At 46.1% G+C, this 19,867-nt stretch overlaps 1 protein-coding gene across 1 annotated transcript in view; it reads right to left on the bottom strand.

Moving 5' to 3' along the window:
• UBLCP1 (ubiquitin like domain containing CTD phosphatase 1) overlaps nt 1-4,760 on the bottom strand; it is a 37,032-nt gene extending 32,272 nt beyond the window's left edge. The window contains exons 1-2 of the mRNA XM_088479012.1: nt 4,511-4,760; nt 2,119-2,210 (exon numbers count right to left, since the gene is read on the bottom strand). Coding sequence (XP_088335138.1) covers nt 2,119-2,210; nt 4,511-4,691 — 273 coding nt within the window. The 5' untranslated portion in view covers nt 4,692-4,760. The remainder of the gene's footprint in view (nt 1-2,118; nt 2,211-4,510) is intronic.
• Between the last annotated feature and the right edge of the window lie 15,107 nt (nt 4,761-19,867).

The raw sequence follows: 19,867 nt of genomic DNA, 5'->3' as shown, positions 1-19,867 counted from the left end.
TTGGCGGAAATATCAAGCAGCGCTATACTGATCCTGACTGATGCCAAAAATTAGCTGCAGGGACCCATTTTCAGCGTATGCAACACACGGTTCCACTCAAAATATGGCAACGTGCAGCACGCAACAGTATGTGACAAACCTCACAAATATTAACAAGTATATACATGTGAGTTCTCAGAACCACCCTAAGTACAGCTGTATTAGGGCAGATAAGGAAAAGGGATAGATATACATCGACAGGTGAGAGAATAAAGTACAGACAGTCAGCACTAGCATAAGTCACATACAATGCAGATATATACATATATACATAAACATGTCATATAATATACTGCACTATTACTGCATGCAACTTACCCAGATTCAGTGCCTGGGAAGGCTACAGCGCTGTGTACACTGACCTGATGGTGAGGTACGCAGGGGGACTGGACCAACTGCCATCCTGAGAGATTTCTGCTGCACCACAGAGATAAAATGGCCGCTGGAGACCTCAGAAGCAGCGTGGCCCGCGGAGGAAGCAGCTCAGCGACGCTAGACTATGGATACTGAAAGGCGCGCTGAGCTGAGGGGAGGAGCCGCTGTAACAGGGAAGGCTGCCTCTCCTGGCCGGCTATTAACCCCCGGATGCTCCCGAAAAGGGGGGTGGCTGGCCGGGGGCGTGTCTGCGATGCGCCTCCAATTTGTCACACTTGGAGGACTTCTGTAAGTGCTGGGCTTCCCCCAAGCTCTCCCCTCACAGTGAATAGATGCCGTGCGCATGCGCATGGTGTCTATTCACCTGGCGGTGATCGTTCACTGCAACTTTTCCCACCCGTGGGACAGGCTCAATGTAAGCTGTTTTAGTTGGGCTCCACTAAAAGGGCAGGACGAGGTGCCCCGCCAAAACAGTCTAGCGGGAACACTATGGCATGACAGTAAAAACAGTGCTTTACACCAAATTAAAGCCTCTACAATATTTTGGGGTACAGAAAAAATGTCTGTAATGTGATTTTTAAATTGTTTTTAAGCAAGTTTAATAAATACTGGAAGAAATCACTTGTATCTCCCATCTGCAAGTACAACAACTAATTTCTCATCTATATAACATCCAAAATACATGTCCCAAATAATAAACCCATTTTTGAGCTTTTTACAGAAAATCACCTGAAAAATGACATAACATTATTGGCCAAATTATGCTACTGAAATGCCTCCAAGTGCACAATTACTCATTGGGAGGGGTGTACAAGAGGTTCTGCACTGTATCACAACATCTTTACCTTATAATAAGTTGTTTTCCCCCTACTTTTCACCTCCTCAGGGAGATAACTAAAACCCACATTAACTTAATGCAGACTTCTTAATTGAATAGCAAACAGTTGCAGCACCAGGAGTTTTACACCAGGGCTCGATAAATCCCGGGGGCCAGGTCGCCATGGCTACCAGATTTTGCAGTGAGGTAGGAAGCAGATCCTCATCAGCTCAGGCGGAGATTAGTGCCTATAGTATTGCGGTGTTCATATCATGCACAGGAATGCATGTGCTGAGTGTCGCCTGCGGTGACTGCTGTGCCTCTGTTCGTCCTGGCCTGCACTGACAACTCCTCTCCATCCTGGCCTGCTCCGATCCCTGCTGTGTGTCCCAGTTTACGCTGATGCTGAGGCTGTCTACTGTCTCCTATCTCCGGCTGCATAGAGCTCTCCGGAAATAGGGTCTATGTGTGGCCAGGGATTGCAGAGCGGCTTCAGAGGGATAGTGGTGTGACCACGAGGGAGGGGGGTTTTGTTGTACTTTCTAGCACCATTATTGTATGTGAAATGTGGTCCATTATTACTGGAGGGTGGGGGGAGGAACAGGGGAGCTGTACAGAGCCGTGAGGGGGCCTCCATGTTACTGTATCCATTCAACTGTGACCATTTTGTGGACTAGTATAGTGTGTATAACAGGTACATAACACACAGGGCTGTGCTCCTCACTCACTGCTGTAATTTTTTTGGGGGGACGGTGGCCTGACTCCTACACTTTCATCCTGGCTCCTAGATTTTAGAAAAATTTGTCAAGCCCTGTTTTACACGCTGTAAATGGAACCCGCGGGTAATTGAATTCAGACCTTAGAAACATTTAAAGAACAGAACATACCAAACTCTCCTCCCGAGTTCCCATCATCATAATCTTGGTATTTGGTTTGAGTTTGAGAACACCCAGTTTTATGTTGTTGTCTGCTGGTTTACCTGCAACATAAAAAAATATTAAGCAACATTAATTTAATTCAATTCATAAAAATAAAACAAAATAATTGCAACATTAATACAAGACGTGTGAACAGATTCACTAATAGCTGGATTTAGTCAGTGTAGACTGCAAAGAATCACAAGTTTTGTAAGACCTGCACATCTTGCCTTATGCTGAAGAACATAACTTGAATATATGCAATGCAAAGTATAATTCATTAAAATTAGATTGTAAGCTTAAAAGGCCAGGGAAACATTCCTTTATAGTTTGCAGATCTATATACTGTATAGTCAATATTACTATCACTGAAATGCTACTGTATAATGCATATCTACTCTGCTAATGGAAATTATCACGTAAATTCTAACAATATTTTGCCAGGCCCTTATAACACGAGTCGTCGACAGATGGAATTTAATAAAAGGTTGAATGTGTAGATTTAACATCACCAAAAGTTTACCTCATTTACTGTTATGCTGTAATAATACAATCAATTTACAAAGAACAGCAGAGTAATAAAAATGAATATACTGTATAGGTCACTCAATGTGAAAAATCTGCACTTTAGATCTTGCATGTTTCTGCCCGGAGCTGAGCACACGCAACCAGCAGATGGTGAGTGATACGCAGCTCCATCACATTTCCACTTGCGGCTGTAGAAGCATAACTGGATGGTAGCAGGGCATCTGCACGTAACTTGGGTACACACTGGGTGATACATCGGCCGTTCAATCAAGAGCGTGTTGGAGGGAGTGTACCCACGATAGGTCTGTTAAAGATATCGTTCACACACAATCAGTATGAAATACGGTTCGATTCCCGGCAGCGCCTGGCCGACAAAAGCAGAGTTCCCGGCAGCGGAAGCCCAACAGCGCTGGAAATCCCGATCGTCCATAAGGTAAGTATAAACTAACCTAACCTAACTCCCTAACCCTCCTTAGGGGTGCCTAACCCTAACTTCCCCCTTCCCCGCTGCCTAACCCCAAGTCCCCCCGGGGGGGGGGGGGGTGCCTAACCCCAAGTCCCCCCGGGGGGGGGGGTGCCTAACCCCAAGTCCCCCCGGGGGGGGTGGTGCCTAACCCCAAGTCCCCCCGGGGGGGGTGGTGCCTAACCCCAAGTCCCCCCGGGGGGGGTGGTGCCTAACCCCAAGTCCCCCCGGGGGGGGTGGTGCCTAACCCCAAGTCCCCCCGGGGGGGGTGGTGCCTAACCCTAAGGTCCCCCCGGGGGGGGTGGTGCCTAACCCTAAGGTCCCCCCAGGGGGGGTGCCTAACCCTAAGGTCCCCCCAGGGGGGGTGCCTAACCCTAAGGTCCCCCCAGGGGGGGTGCCTAACCCTAAGTCCCCCCGGGGGGGTGCCTAACCCTAAGTCCCCCCGGGGGGGTGCCTAACCCTAAGTCCCCCCGGGGGGGTGCCTAACACTAAGTCCCCCCGGGGGGGTGCCTAACCCTAGCCCTCCCTCCCCCTAGCCTAACCCTAACCCTCCCGGGGGGGTGCCTAACCCTAAGTCCCCTCAGGTGCCCTAAACCTAACCCTCCCCCCCCGCGGCTGTCCGCTCGAGGCACTCGGCATCCCTTCGATCGGGTTGGTCTCCCAGCGTCGGGAAAATGTCAGGCGTCTACATGTAGACGCCCGGCATTTCACCCTCGCCGGGATGTCGGTATTAAGGCAGCTGGTTTCCCGATTGTATACCTATTGCATTTGCTCTGCAGCACAGCAGATGGCCGATATATCTGCATATATATCGGCACATTTGGATGTGTGTACAGGCAGCCGATCGCCCGTACACATCCTGCAAGAACCGCAGGTGACTGACAGCTCAACTGGGCACGCAAATTCAAATGTCCGCCAAGTTGTGACATCAGTGAATACACAGAGAGGCCAATCTTTTGCACTAAGGATCAGGCTGTTGCAAGTGTGCACTGATAATGGTTGATGGCTGACAAACCAAGCGTCCAAGTAAGGTTCTGTAGATGCATACCTACATACATACATACATGCATATCCACATTTCATAAATGCGATTGTAATTACAGCCTTTTTGCAATTAGCAAACTGGCCTCCTCGACCAGGCGCGGGGGCGGCCCCCCACGACCAGGCGCGGGGGCGGCCCCCCACGACCAGGCGCGGCCCCCCACGACCAGGCGCGGGGGCGGCCTCCCACGACCAGGCGCGGGGGCGGCCTCCCACAACCAGGCGCATGTAGGGTATTTCACCAAATATGAAAGAGACCCTAACCACAAGGAACATATGTTTTCACTCCATACTGTTTATGGTGCACTAGTAAATGGCAGAGCATCTCACCCTTGTATTTCAGGCCCAGCAGTTTCTGGCGCTCCGGCAGAACTCCCGTGAGGCTCTTCAGGGAGTGCTTGAGGTCCATCACCGTGTCCTCCTCGGACAGAGCAGACAGCGGGAACTCCTGTCCACCCCATTTTATGATCAGAGACAGGGTCATGGCCTTGGGATCGGCGCGCAGGGCCATGTAAGCGGCTACACGGTCACAGCCCGGCCCCTCACACACCGGCGTCAGCGTCCATAGAAGAAAGCCGGCACCGGACAGCAGCACAGAGTGAGACAGGTGGGAGGAGGGGGGACGTGACGTGAGGGGGACGGCGGCTGCTGCCTGCGTCACTGACTGGCTGCTGCGGGGCCTGCTGCTGGGTCTCCATGGTAACACTTCCTGACACTGTCACCTGACACCACATCTTCTCCACTGCTGCTGTGTGTGTGTAATAGTGGTCCTATCCCTCTGCTGGCTGCTCACCCAGTGCAATCATTTCTCTGCTTACATGAATACATGGGTGATTATCAGCAAAGGCAGACCATTATGACACTAGGAAGAGAAGCCAGACTCACAGGACTGTGTAATTACTTAAATCAGGGGCAAACACAGGATTTCTTTTGGGGGAGGAGGTTCACATTTTTTATTTCCCATAGAGGGGTTAGTATGGTGGCTTTGCTCCGGCTCTGCACTGCACAATGTGAGCTGCTATATACTGTACATTGGCAACTGTCATAATAGCGGTGATGTGACAGACACACTGGCAGAAAAGGGAAGAAGCAGTTTTACCCTCTATGCCATACATATGACAGCCACTAAATTGTGCTTTTTGAGACAAACCTAAATGGGGCTGCAAACTTAAATATTCCAACACTGGGCCTGATTCAGAGCCGAACGCTCTGACCAGAGCGCTCGCTCTGAATCAGGGCCCTCCTCCATGAAAATGGAGCGTCCTCCTGGACGCTCGCATAGCTGTGGGTGACCACCCACAGCTTATGCGAGCGTCCATGATGATGGTCGCGATGGTCAAGACCATCGCGACCATCTGGCTTGCGACGGAGACCCTGCGGTAGGGTCTCGCTGCCGCAAGCCCAGGAGTGATTTTGGCTCTATCAGAGCCAAAATCACTCCCACTGACATCACTGAGATCAGTGGGGCCGGCTTCAGACGTAGGCGTTCCCATGGGAACGCCTCCGTCTGGCAGCCACGCCCCTGGCACGCCAACCAAAGGGGGCGTGCTGTCAATCAACATCGACAGCACGCTCTCTTTGGTGTGAGACCCGGAGCGACGGAGAGCCCGTCGCTATCCGGGTCTCGCGCATGCGCACGACGGAGCTCCCTCCGTCGTGTGCATGTGCAGTGGGGCAACATTGACCCGCTTGCGAGCGTCCTGCGCTCGCGAGCGGGTCTGAATGACCCCCACTGTTTCAACAGCAAAGCATTAATGTCACAGCAATTCGACTTTAAATGAATTGACCCCCTTTAAGTGATCGGTGGAACTAGGGAATGGGGGTCCTGTGTAAAAATATATTGTACTAATATAGTGCTCCATCGAGGGATTGACATTAGAAGCCCAGCATCAAATCCATCGATTTGCGTCACAACCATTCGATGGTATAACCATCAATGATTTTACAATGTGCATATGCAGAAGCTTTCAAAGCTTTGTGCAGATACCACTACAATAAACCAAACAGGACAATGCTATTATTCTTCTTTGGTGTTTTAGCTGTAGAACCATGAGAGATTTTGGCTTGTAAACTGTGGCCCTGATTCAGAGCCGGACGCTCTGACAGAGCGCTCGCTCTGAATCAGGGCTGTCCCTGCTCCTTTTTGGAGCGGCCTCACTCGCATAGCTGTGGGTGACCACCCACAGCTATAGCGAGCGGCCACAATGATGGTCGCGATGGTCTTGACGAGACCCTTGCGGTAGGGTCTCGCTACCGCAAGCCCTGGAGTGCTTTTGGCTCTATCAGAGCCAAAAGCACTCCCACTGACATCACTAGTGATGTCAGTGGGGCCGGCCCCAGACGGTAGGCGTTCCCATGGGCACGCCTCCGTCTGGGCAGCCATGCCCCCAGCACGTCCACCAAAGGGGGCGTGCTGTCAATCACCATCGACAGCACGCCCCCTTTGGTGCGAGACCCATAACGACGGCTTGGCCGTCGTTATTCGGGTCTTGCGCATGCGCACGACGGAGCCGGCTCTGTCGTGCGCATGCACACTTGAGCAAAATTTTCTCTTTTATATAGTAGATAGTAGAGATAGAAAAGAAAAAATAGCTAAATCCATTTCTAATTCCGTACCTGACCTGTAGAGGGCGAATGCTATGCAAACGTTGTGGTTTTTAATTAATTAAAAATGAACAGTAATTAATTTTGATTTCAAATTTTTTTAGTTGCCTCCGCCGTGTTTTAATACGCTCATATGTAAACTTTCACAATCTTGGCTTGTAAACTGTGGATTTGTATAGAAAGACAGAAGAACAAATTTTCGATTTTATATAGTTTATTTATTATTTATTTATTTCCAGTTATTTATATAGCGCACACATATTCCGCAGCGCTGTACAGAGAATATTCATCCATTCACATCCGTCCCTGCCCCAGTGGAGCTTACAATCTATATTCCCTATCACATGCTCACACACATACACACTAGAGGTAATTTTGCTAGGAGCCTACCAGTATATTTTTGGAGTGTGGGAGGAAACCGGAGCACCCGGGGGAAACCCACACAAGCACAGGGAGAATATGCAAACTCCACACAGTTAGGGCCGTAGTGGGTATCGAACCAATGACCTCAGTGCTGTGAGGCAGTAATGCTAACCATTACACCATCTGTGCTGCCCACATAGTAGAATATAGTATATATGCACACCAAACAAATGGGTTGTGTATCCAGAACTCACCTATATATTGTATGTTATTCTTAGGACATATGTATATAAAATGGAGCAAGAATCCAAAATGTTCTAAAACTGTTTTTATTTCACTGAATTGCACTAAGGAGACATAGCGCTCCAGTGCAACCACTATTTGTATCAATTTAGATATTGTCCTGAATCGTAGCTTGGGGTGGTTTTCGGGGAAGTCAGATGGCTCCTTTAGAGTGCCTCTTTCCGTATATAGCACAGTGTGCCTACTTCTCCCTAAAACCAAACCGTTCAGCAACCTGCGTGGTTGGGTGCTCTGTATAAAAGTCAGTGTCCTCCTTACACCTTGGTTGCAGGTTACATAAGTAGACTCCTTTAGGGTGTCTCTTTCCGAATAGCAATTAGTGCCTACGTCTTCCTTTTACCACTGATTATCAGAGATGTTCTTTATAAATTTGTGGTGGTATATCTCGATGATATATTGATTTTTTTCTGAAAATTTACAGTCTCATCGACTTCATGTCAAGGAAGTTCTGTCCTGTCTTCGAGATCACAGTCTGTATGGGAAAATAGCCAAGTGTTTTTTTGAGCAGTCCTCTTAGCCATTTCTGGGACACATCATCTCTGGAAGCTTTTTAAAGATGGATCCAGACAAGTTAAAAGCAATTCAAGAGTGGCCCTAGCCGACTTCTTTGAAGGTCATTCAGCGATTCGTAGGCTTCTCCAATTACTATAGAAGGTTTATTTTGGATTTATCTACGGTGGTAGCACCTATTACGGCTCTTACGAAAAAAGGCTCCAATCCTTCCCATTGGTCGCCCACAGCTATAGCAGCTTTCTAGAAACTTAAGACTGCCTTTTCCACAGCTCCAATTATACGATAACCACCACGCAAAAAAACTTTTACTCTTGAGGTGGATGCTTCCTCTGTGGGTGTAGGAGCAGTGCTCTCACAAAGTGGAGATGACGGGAAGAACTATCCCTGCGTTTTTTTCTCTCGTTAATTCTCTCCGACAGAGAAAAATTATGCTATTGGAGATCAGGAACTGTTGGCCTTGGAGGAATAGAGACATTTGCTGGAAGGTGCGAAGTTCCCAATCACTATCATCACCGACCACAAGAATCTTGTCTACCTTCAGATGGTTCATCGCCTTAATGCCAGACAGGCTCGCTGGTCTCTTTTCTTTGCCCGGTTTAACTTCAAACTCCAATTCCGCCATGGGATCTTGAATAAAAAGGCGGACGCCCTATCTCGATCCTTTCTGTCCCCTCTGGAAGAGGTTCAACCGCAGGCCCAGACAATACTGGATCCTCTTGTTTTGGCTTCCACTCAAGTTATATCCTCTCCTCCTGGCAAGATTTTCATAGGTCCTCAATTACGAGAAAAGTTGTTGACTTGGACCCATGCCTCTCTTTTTGCCGGTCACTCAGGGATCATCAAAATATTTAAATTCTTGCAATGGTCTTACTGGTGGTCCACTATGTGGGAAGATGTCCGTAACTTCATTGTATCTTGTGCCAAATGTGGCCAGCATAAGTCCAGTTGTAAAAAAGTTGTTGTTCCTCTATGGATTCCATTTCCGAGTTGCCACCTTCTAAGGGATATAATACTATTTCGGTAGTGGTCGACCGGTTTTCCAAAATGGCCACTCCGTTCCTTTAACCGGACTTCATGGTTTACCCAAATAAATCATATCTGACCGTGGGGTACAATTTGTGGAAAGATTTTGGTAAGTTCTCTGTGCCTCTTACGGGATTAAATTGAAATTTTCATCAGCCTACCACCCGCAGACCAATGGCCAGACCGAGAGGGTGAACCAGGAACTGGAGACTTTTGTTAGACTCTTCGTCTCCTCCTCTCAAGATGACTGGGTCGATTTATTGCCTTGGGCAGAGTTTGCCCACAATTTCACTTGCCTCCCGTGGAGTTTCCTGCCATTACCAACTTGGTTGATTCTTTTTCAGATTTATGGAAGAATGTTCATTGTTCTTTAAAGAAGGACTCCCACAACTACAAGAAGTTTGCAGGCAGAACGCGTCTCGTTGTTCCCCTTCTGAGAGTTGGGGACAGGTCATGACTATCTTCCAAGAATATTCGCCTGAAAGTACCGAGTATGAAGTTAGCACCACGCTTCATCGGACCGTATTCTTAAGGTAATCAATCTTGTGGTTTACAAATTAGAACTTCCTCCACAATTAAGGATTTCTAATACTTTCCATATTTCTTTGCTACGTTCGTTGGTACTTAATCAGTTTCAACAGTCTCCTCCTAAGACTCCTTAAGTTTAGACTCATCGGGGAGTTGAGTTCGATTTGGAGAACATCCTGGATTCTCGACATCGGTTTAATTAGCTTTAATACATTATTGATTGGAAGGGATATGGACCAGAAGAATGGGCGTGGATCAAGGCGTCTGACGTCCATGCTCCTCAACTTGTACAAGCCTTTCACCGAAGATTTCCTGAGAAGCCTTGTGGGTGTCCGGAGTCCACCCTGAAAGGGGGGTTGATGTAAGGTTGGGGCCTAGGATTGGCCTATACTCACCACAGCGCCGGCTTCCCCTGATCCCTCGGGTGGTCAGACGTCAGGTGCGGCGGCGGGTGATGCGCTAAGCATTATACTTAGAGCCATGTGGACACCGATGAGCTGCGCTGTGCCTTGGTTGCTGCGGTCGCCATCATGGACGCAGCCATGACAGTTCACAACACCTGGCTACCCTTTACCCGATGGTAGCATGGTGGTGGTCAGCTGATGCTGTCCACCAATGATCTGCTAGCAGAGGGTGTAAAGCCAGTCTCCGGACAGAAGGAAGTTGCCTGTGCCAAAGTACTTCTTTAGGAAGCATATCTCTTGGGCTATTGTTATATTGTCTCTATTCCCACGGTATCCGACTCCTGTCCAAAGGGCCGTGACCTGCCCGCTGGGTGCAGCTTAAACCCATATCCTGCTTGGAGGGGTCACTGGTGAACACCTCCCAGTTGGTTAGACTACGCACCTTTGGACAGGTCTCGCCAATGTTTGATATTTGTGGATGAGGAGATCATATATACAGGCCCCAAGCCTCCGACTTCTCTGTCCTCCAGGGACCTCCGCTTCCATCCCCTCAGTAGGGGATTTCACTAAGCCAAACGTGACAGTATGTTACCACTGTGTGAAGTTTCAATCCAAATCCATCCAGTGGAAGACTCAGAACAGGCTTCCCCGGTCAAAGTTCTGCCCAGCATACACCATTGGGAGGTCCGACCGGGACTCTAAACCCCCTAAAACCTGACCAGGATCCAACTGGACCACCTTGCATTGGTTTCATCCCAATTGATGCAGGGGTGTCCGACTGCATAACCGGACAGACAGACAAACAAATAAACAATCAGACCAATGAATTTTTTATATAAGATAACACTAATCAAAAATTCTAACAGATATTACAAAAGCAAACACAGATAATTAAGCATTAATAAGACAACAGACAGAATCAAACAAGGTGCTCTGAAGTCAATTATGGTGGATCAACCTAATCCGGGGCCCGCAGTTCAAACCAGGCAGTAACCTCTTGGTAAAAGTTGAAGAAACAATTACAGCCCCCCAAAACCACTTGTAGGTATAGGAAACAACATGGAGCAAGAGAGCTAGATTAGCATGAGGACGTTCCTGTACTTGTTTGTTCTGACCTGCCTCCCTCTGAGATTCCAAGGGGTCTGCCAAGCACTGACAAAAGCATCACATGCCGTAATGGTGGAAATATAATCCTCAGTCTCTGCAAAACGAACCTGTGGAAGCTGCATATCCTGGCGTATAAAGACAAGTCAGCAAGCAGTACCACCAAGAGAAGAGAACCAGAGTCAAGTATTGAAGCAAAAGTCCAGAGGGTAGCACTTAACTAGGGCTGCAAGGGAAGCACAGTACCTTTTACCTCCCAATAGTTCCAGTAGAGTCCACAAGGACCAAAGGCACGGAGGTAGGCAGAAGAGATAACAGTTCCAGCAGCAGCAGCATACTTGCCAACTCTCCCTGATTGTCAGGGAGACTCCTTGAAATAGTAGCAATCTCCCTGTCTCCCTAAAGAGTCTAGCAATCTCCCTGATTGCACATTACTCCCATTATGAAGCTGTTATATAAAAAAACAAACATCTATACATTCAAATGGGTTCATTAGTATCATTTGTCTGCATTGGTTATAAGGCACAATGATTCCGGGATGTAGTTCATTTACCGGCGTCCGGTATGCCGGCCGTCGGAATCCCGACGTCGAGATCCCGACGCCGAAATCCTGACTAGAGATTAAAGATAGGCATCAAAAGTCCGACGCCAATCTTTAGCCCGACGCCGAAATCCTGACAGCCGCCATCCCGAATGAAGGTAAACAGGGCATGTTAGTTGTTAGCCTCGGGGGGGAGGGTTAGCTTTAGGTACCCGCAGGGGGAGATTAAGGCTAGGCACCCCACCAGGAGGGTTAGGCTACAGGAAGGCGGGCTTAAGGTTAGGCACTACCGGTGGGAGTTTAGGGTTAGGAACCCCCCCCAGGAGGGTTAGTTTTAGGGTGCGGGAAGGTGGGGTTAGGTTTAGGCACCACAGGTGGGAGGTTAGGGTTAGGCACCACTGGATGGAGGTTAGGGGAGGGAGAGGGGGGGGGGTTAGGGTACTTATCCGCCCCTGTCGGGATCTTCATCCATCGGGATGCCACTGCTGGGATTTATTCAGCTGCCGGGATTTCATACCCAACCCAATGATCCCTATGGCTACAGGCATTTTCTGTAAAGTATTAGTGCTTTTTCATCAACAAATATATCTTACTAACTTCTTTGGGGCTCGTTTACATTTGGATATGTCAATTTTATGACACGCCTCTCAGATGTAGTAGTACACGTCCACTTTACCGCACGTTCATAGGTGCTGCTTTCACAATCTCCCTGAACTGCTTTTTCAAAAGTAGGCAAGTATGAGCAGCAGCAGGAACTGCACAGCAGTAAAGACCAGCTCCCAAGATGGCCACGGTGATGCAATGAGGTGGTGCAATGAGGCAATACCATAAGAGTACGGGAGATAAGCCCAGTAGCCCACTCAACAGCGGGAGCCAATGATCGCTGGGAGAAGCCTTAGCAACCAACAGAGGATCAGGCAGTGTGTGGCAAATGTGGCGGCACCACATTTGCCACAGCAGTACTAACCGCAGTTCCCCAAGATGCAGTGAGCAGGAGGACACAGCGGTAAGTCAGCGGTGTGGAGAAAGCAGGCATCGGGAAACAGTTAACAGGCAGCATCTGCCAAGCACAGAGGAATGACCCACAAATCAGCAGGGAGACTAGCAGGAAAGTGCGGTAATGGGACCCAGCGGTCAGAAGTGGTGAAGGCCCCAGAACTGCATGGAATGACAGGGAGGCAAAACTGAGGTCCAGAGCCCGGCAAACACACCCTAGGGCTGCATAAGTAGGTCAGATAAGGAAAGAAGATAGGAGTTTGAGATGGACCACTGGATAAATAAACAGGTGTAAAACTTAGGTATACACTGGAGCAATGTCGGGGCGATATGCCGTTTCGCAACGACACATCACCTACATCGCTCAGTGTGTACGCATGATTGCGCGCTCCCATGGTCACTAGCGACGGTCGCCAGGTTTCATGTGCTGCACATCAAAGCTAGCCATATCGCTATTGGCCAATGCATTGTTAATGAATGACGTAGCAGTGATCGTTACTTCATTCATTAAAGTCGTCCAGTGTGGACGGACAATTACTGTTGACGGGCATTCGTTCCGATGTCGAAATCGTAACTAATGCCCTTTTCTCCACTGTGTACCTAGCTTAAGGCCTTGGGATTTTGCTTCTATGGGGGAACACACCGAAAGTGGAATAGCTGTGATACTCTGATAGGGACAGGGTTTGATTTAGACTTGGGAATAGAGTAAGATAGTGCAAGTAACTGTGTATCTTGGTAAAACCATGCTGCACTGCAGGTGGGGCAGAGCTGTTGGCACTGTGGGAATAGCGCGTAGGGTGCAATGAGAGGTACGGATGTGTTGGCACTGTGAGAACAGTGCGTAGTGTGCAATAAGATACACGAATGTGCTGGCACTGTGGGAACAGCATGAAGCATGCAATGAGAAACACATAGTAGATACAATAACCCTGGACCTCAAAACCAGACAGTGAACATAGTTCATAAATGCAAATAAGTGAAATTGGCACAACCAAAGACACTGGCACAGAGTCTAAGACCCCCACCGGATTTTACCAGGGATCCACGCAAGAGTATATAGACTTTACTCAGTGAGGACCCATGTAGTTGGTTCCAACTGTGAAAGCAACAGAGTACTTAGCTGGTATGAGCAATCTGACTGGAAAAACCAGCGATGGAAATGTGGGTATGGATGCGCTGCTATCGAGGAGACCGAAAACAAGAGTTGAAACAACACTGGAAGCAAACTATACTACAAAGTATAGTTCTGAAGCAGGAGTATCTATGAAAACATAATTGATGATCAGAGACAGGAGAAATGCACTGAGCAGGCTTTTATAGTGGTTAGCTGATAGGTGATTCCATGATTCATTAGTGCGGTAGATTAGTGATAACGCCTGAGCAGTGGCTAATCTATAATGGGTGCAGGTGCGGGAGGAAGGGGCCCGTGTGCAGTCTCCATCCGGGGCCCTCTTCGATTTTTCAGATTTTTTTTTTACACATTATGTGACTGTGCTTGCTGCTGCACTCACTGTGTGGGGCTTTGGACTGCCACCTGGCTCTCTTAGGGCCTGATTCAGACCCGCTCGCAAGTGCTATGTGCTCGCAAACGGGTTGATGGCCGGGCAGTGCGCACACGGCGCGCGCACTGCGTGTGCGCAAGAGGCAGAGCGAGTGAGAAATTCACTCGCTCCGGGGCTCGCTACAAATGGGGCGGCTGTCGATGTTGATCGACAGCTCGCCCCGTTCTGTAGGCAGGGAGGGGGGGTGGCTGCACAAACGGAGGCGTTCCTGAAGGAATGCCTGCCGTTTGTGGGCGGCCCTACTGACATCACCAGTGAGCCCGAAGGTCACTGGGGCTTGCGGCAGACGACCTCAAGGGTCTTGTCGAAAGCCCGATGGTCGCGACCATCACCTGGCCGCTCGCAAAAGCTGTGGGTGGTCACCCACAGCTTAGCAAGCGGCTAGGAGGCTGGTTGTTTCAAAATAAGTGGCCGTCCTGATTCAGAGCGAGCGCTCGCTTTTTGCGAGCGGCTCTGAATCAGGGCCTTAATGTCTTGTACTCACAATTTAAGAGGCTGGGAATACACACTGGGCTGGCTGCAGCTGCTGCTGGGGGCGATGGCTGACAGAGTTAAAAGACACTCTAAAACAGGGATATACTGCAAAGGCGCTTATAACATCATGAACACTGTGTCACCAAAAAATGTAATGTAAATACATTTATTGAATAATACACATATATTAGGCCATAAGCTCCCGGGAGTAGATGAATACTGAATCAGCGTTGACAGCCCCCAAAAGATTCACTAACATTAGGGATCAATATAGATGTCCCCGAATAGCCCTACTGAAGCTTTTTGGGGTACTTAAGTCCTGTCAATTGCCTGTAATTAGCATATTTGCACAAGTGGTGAAGAATGGCATTAAGCATTTTTTTTTGCTGAAAATAAGAAGTCTTGTCAAATTTGTGGTAATTGAAAACGGGTGCAAGCATGGTTTAAAGTCGGTAAAGTTTTAAGTAACGTAAAAAACACACCTTCAGCGAGCACCTATAATCAAAAAAAGAATTGATAAGAAAAAGAAAGAAATGTCCATAGCAGTGCACTTCAGCAAAAAAAAAATTATACATAAAATATAACTTTTAATGGTTTAATACATAATATTTAGGAATTAAAAAGCGAAATATTAAAAGGGGGGGTTAGTGTATGTAATGTACGTGAATGTGTAAATAAAATGCGTGCGCTCCTGATCCACTGGATGTCCAGATGTAAGTATCAACAATTATTAGACATGTATATTGAACAGGTAAAGATCGTATCCCCTTAATGATATAATTCTCAAGTGAGATGGATGTATGATCTATAGCAGATATAAATTATATTTAAACAGTGTGAGGGACAGCATCTTTTTATAACTCTGTGGACATTAATATCTGGTCATTTTTATATATCAAAGCAAACGTTTGACAGTATCCACTGTTACAAAGTGGGTAGTTCTTCCTCTGATATCATATATCACACAATGTATCTAGATTGTATCATAAACAATGTGTAAAGAATATCTTTTCACTGTTCAAAAAAAGCACATATATTGGAGAGTAATTCTCCTATTGATATAATCATTAACCGGTTTTCACCGTATTCCTTCTCCAATCTAAATGAACAGTTCACTCTTTATAAAATAATATCATGCACAGCTAGTAGGATTCTTTGTGTGCACATATGGAGTTCCTTTACTTCTGTTATTAAACCTATTATTGTCCCCTCATACAGACTGTGTGGTTTTTCTTTATAATTATCACTCTTATAGTGATGAGATCTTATGCTTATATCATGGACATTTCAGCATCTTAAATATCCTATAGTTTTAATATGGTTATGTTCCTCTCACAGGGATTTCTGACCTTATTTCTTATATCATATATCACATATCCTCTCATCATTGTATGTGCAAATATTGCTGGGAAATACTTTATGCAGATGTTGGGTATCTTTATTTCCACTGCCCTATTCCAACCACAGATCTTAATAGTGTACAAACACTATTAACTATCACTAACACAGTTACTCAGTGCAACCATATATCAAGGAGGGGACCCCCCCCGGATATGTATTTTAGCACATAGAGATCTGTGGTTGGAATAGGGCAGTGGAAATAAAGATACCCAACATCTGCATAAAGTATTTCCCAGCAATATTTGCACATACAATGATGAGAGGATATGTGATATATGATATAAGAAATAAGGTCAGAAATCCCTGTGAGAGGAACATAACCATATTAAAACTATAGGATATTTAAGATGCTGAAATGTCCATGATATAAGCATAAGATCTCATCACTATAAGAGTGATAATTATAAAGAAAAACCACACAGTCTGTATGAGGGGACAATAATAGGTTTAATAACAGAAGTAAAGGAACTCCATATGTGCACACAAAGAATCCTACTAGCTGTGCATGATATTATTTTATAAAGAGTGAACTGTTCATTTAGATTGGAGAAGGAATACGGTGAAAACCGGTTAATGATTATATCAATAGGAGAATTACTTTCCAATATATGTGCTTTTTTTGAACAGTGAAAAGATATTCTTTACACATTGTTTATGATACAATCTAGATACATTGTGTGATATATGATATCAGAGGAAGAACTACCCACTTTGTAACAGTGGATACTGTCAAACGTTTGCTTTGATATATAAAAATGACCAGATATTAATGTCCACAGAGTTATAAAAAGACGCTGTCCCTCACACTGTTTAAATATAATTTATATCTGATATAGATCATACATCCATCACACTTGAGAATTATATCATTAAGGGGATACGATCTTTACCTGTTCAATATACATGTCTAATAATTGTTGATACTTACATCTGGACATCCAGTGGATCAGGAGCGCACGCATTTTATTTACACATTCACGTACATTACATACACTAACCCCCCCTTTTAATATTTCGCTTTTTAATTCCTAAATATTATGTATTAAACCATTAAAAGTTATATTTTATGTATCAGCCGCTCGCGAGTGGGTCTGAATCAGGCCCCATGTTTTTTCGCAGATTATTGGGTCTTTTTCAACAATTTTTTTTTCGTGCTATCCAATTAAACCCCGTTTTTTTACGTCCGAAAACTTTCTGTTTTTCTCCTGAAAACACATAGGATCCGCGAAAAGTCATGGACCTATGTATTTTCACTGCCGCGATCGGGAGAAATACAGCCTCTTATCATGGATTTGGTTACAAAATCCCTGATAAGTGTCGGCATTGGGGTTAATTGGATAGCCCCGGCTAAGATAATTAGCCGCGGTAATTTACCACGGCTAATTAGATACTGGCCTAAGTGTCTATCCCTATACTTTATTTATTGTCATGCCAAAGCAAACTCTTACAATGAATTAAAAATCGTTTTTCACATAAATTAACTAGAGACGCTAAAAAAGGGAAAAACTGATGTTTTGTATCAGTAAACTTGGCTTACATCAAACCGGATAATATGTTTCATTCTCTACATGGTATAAAATAAAGTCCGTCTTTGTAATGAATCATTAACGTTTTATGCAGCATAAGCCAAGAAAGCTCTCGGACATCCATTATTTCCTTGACTTGCTTCATCATAAAGTAAATCATCACTGCTCGTCTCCCTTTTGTTATACATGTGTCATACACCTAAACCTTCCTCAACAAATGCTTTAAAGAATAGCGAAAACTGCATCAAAATCTGTCCAGTGGTTCTCGAGATTAGCCCGAACAAACAGACAGACGCCTACCAGGGACATTATTTTATACTATGGGCTCGATCCAATTAGGTGCGATGTACTCGCGTGTGGAAGTCATCGCGACAGTGGCCGTGCTTGACGGCCACCCGGATTCAGTGGTGAGTTGGGCTGCGAAGGGTGCGATGTGTCGAGCCGTTGCCGGCGTTTTAACGCCGTTGCCGCGGCACATCGCACCCATTGCAACTAATTGGATCGAGCCCTGTGTGTAGAATAGATATATATATTCTGTAAGTCTTTATCAAGATTAACATAAGTATGATTTCAGAAGTTTATTAATGCAGTGTTTATCAGTGTATTATATGTTTAAGTAGCTAGTATACTTAAAAAAATAGAAACAATGGTTAATATTGGTTCCAGAACCAATGTGTAGTACTAAACAATGTTTGGTAACCAATTTAACATTGAGATCTGAGGAGTCTATGTACCAAGCCTTGGAGAGAGATAAAGTGGACGGAGATAAAGTACCAGCCAATCAGCTCCTGTCATTATTCAAATACAGCCAGTAAAGAGACAGTTAGAAACTGATTGGTTGGTACTTTATCTCTCTGATAGACCCTCATAAGTACTATCCACTGTTTTCTTTCCATGTCCCATCCCTAGTTCTGGGTGTCTGGAAGTCAAGGCTAGCGCTGTATCAGTGTGTAGGTTCCAGGTCTGTGCAAGTGTAGCCAGCTCACAGGCCTGAGTTCCTCATTTCTGGTTTCAATTCTGAGTTCTTAATTCCAGTTTTAGCTTATTTCAGCTCTGAGCAGGGCCGAAACTAGGATTTATGTCACCAGGGGCAAGACAGTAATTTGGCGCCCCCCCTGGTAATTCCCCACTGCATCAGTGCCCCTATAGTAATGCCCATATAGTAATGCCCCCATAGCAATGCCCCTGTAGTAGTGCCCATATTGTAATGCCCCCATAGTAATGCCCATATGTTAATACCCTCATAGTATTGCCCCTGTAGCCCCTGCCCACCATACAGTAATGCCCCTGTAGTGGAGCCTCTCTGCAGCGCCGGGCTGGAGGACACTTGCGCAGGGTGCAGCGGTGCACCCGGTGCACGTGCACCTCCAGCCCCCCCCTAGTTGCGGCCATGCTCTGAGTCTCTGCTGGTTGTATTTCTCTGAGTTCCCAGTAGTGGGTTCCAGGTTCCTATAGCTGTGGGTTCTAGTTCCATAATTGCTCCTGTTCCAGGTCTTGGATTCTGTCCCTCCGGCCAGTGCTAATTTGGCTCCGGTATTTCATAAATGAGCAGAGGTCTTATCGAAGCCCCTAGATTCAGGTTAATTCCTGCTTCAGCTAGACCAAAGGGTCCCGATACAGATCAACAAATACAGATGACTGTGACATAGAGATTATGGTCCGAACTCAATTAGCCATGAAAAATGCCGTTTGGAGAAAAGTTTTTGCCGATTTGCACTTTTCGCCTGTTTTCAAAGTATCTCTATATTCAATTCCACGGAGTTTTCGCCTACAAAAGGCAGGAGAAAGGAAGAGCAAAATCCATATTTTGGGGTACAAATATGGGGACTTAGGTCAGAACCCTTTGGACACCCCCCCGCCCAATGACTAATTAGGCAAAAAAATTTAAAAATTAACTTCACCCCAAAAAAGACATGGCATTTTTGGGCGAAAATGAAAAAAATTTTGGAAAATGGGAAAAAAAAGTGGGGGCCTGGTACTTTGGGGGGCTATATAGTTGGGACAGGTGTTTTTGGGATTGCAGGAGGGTGCAGCCGATGTATTTTTGAGATTGTTTAAATCTTCATTTTAGAGACATCAAAATATACTAGTACCCATTTTCATGTACCCCAAATTTAACCTCGGTAGTTATTTTTCTAAAAAACATTGTTTTCTATCATTTTTCCACACATATACAAATATGCATATAAGCCCTTTGCAACAAAATAAGTTCACTAAATACCGTTATTAGGGCTACTGCTACTATTCTATATTGATTCCCAGGGTCACTGAAGCTTTTGGTGGGGTACAGACTGATTTTCCCCAAAAAAAGTCCTTTTCGCTTTGTAAAACATTCTCTTATCTGC

The sequence above is a fragment of the Taudactylus pleione genome, unplaced genomic scaffold (assembly GCF_031769625.1).
Source record: "Taudactylus pleione unplaced genomic scaffold, aTauple2 ptg000225l, whole genome shotgun sequence".
Taxonomy (NCBI): Eukaryota; Metazoa; Chordata; class Amphibia; order Anura; family Myobatrachidae; genus Taudactylus; species Taudactylus pleione.
The sequence above is the reverse complement of the archived record's forward strand: the minus strand, read 5'-3'. Positions and strand labels throughout refer to the sequence as shown.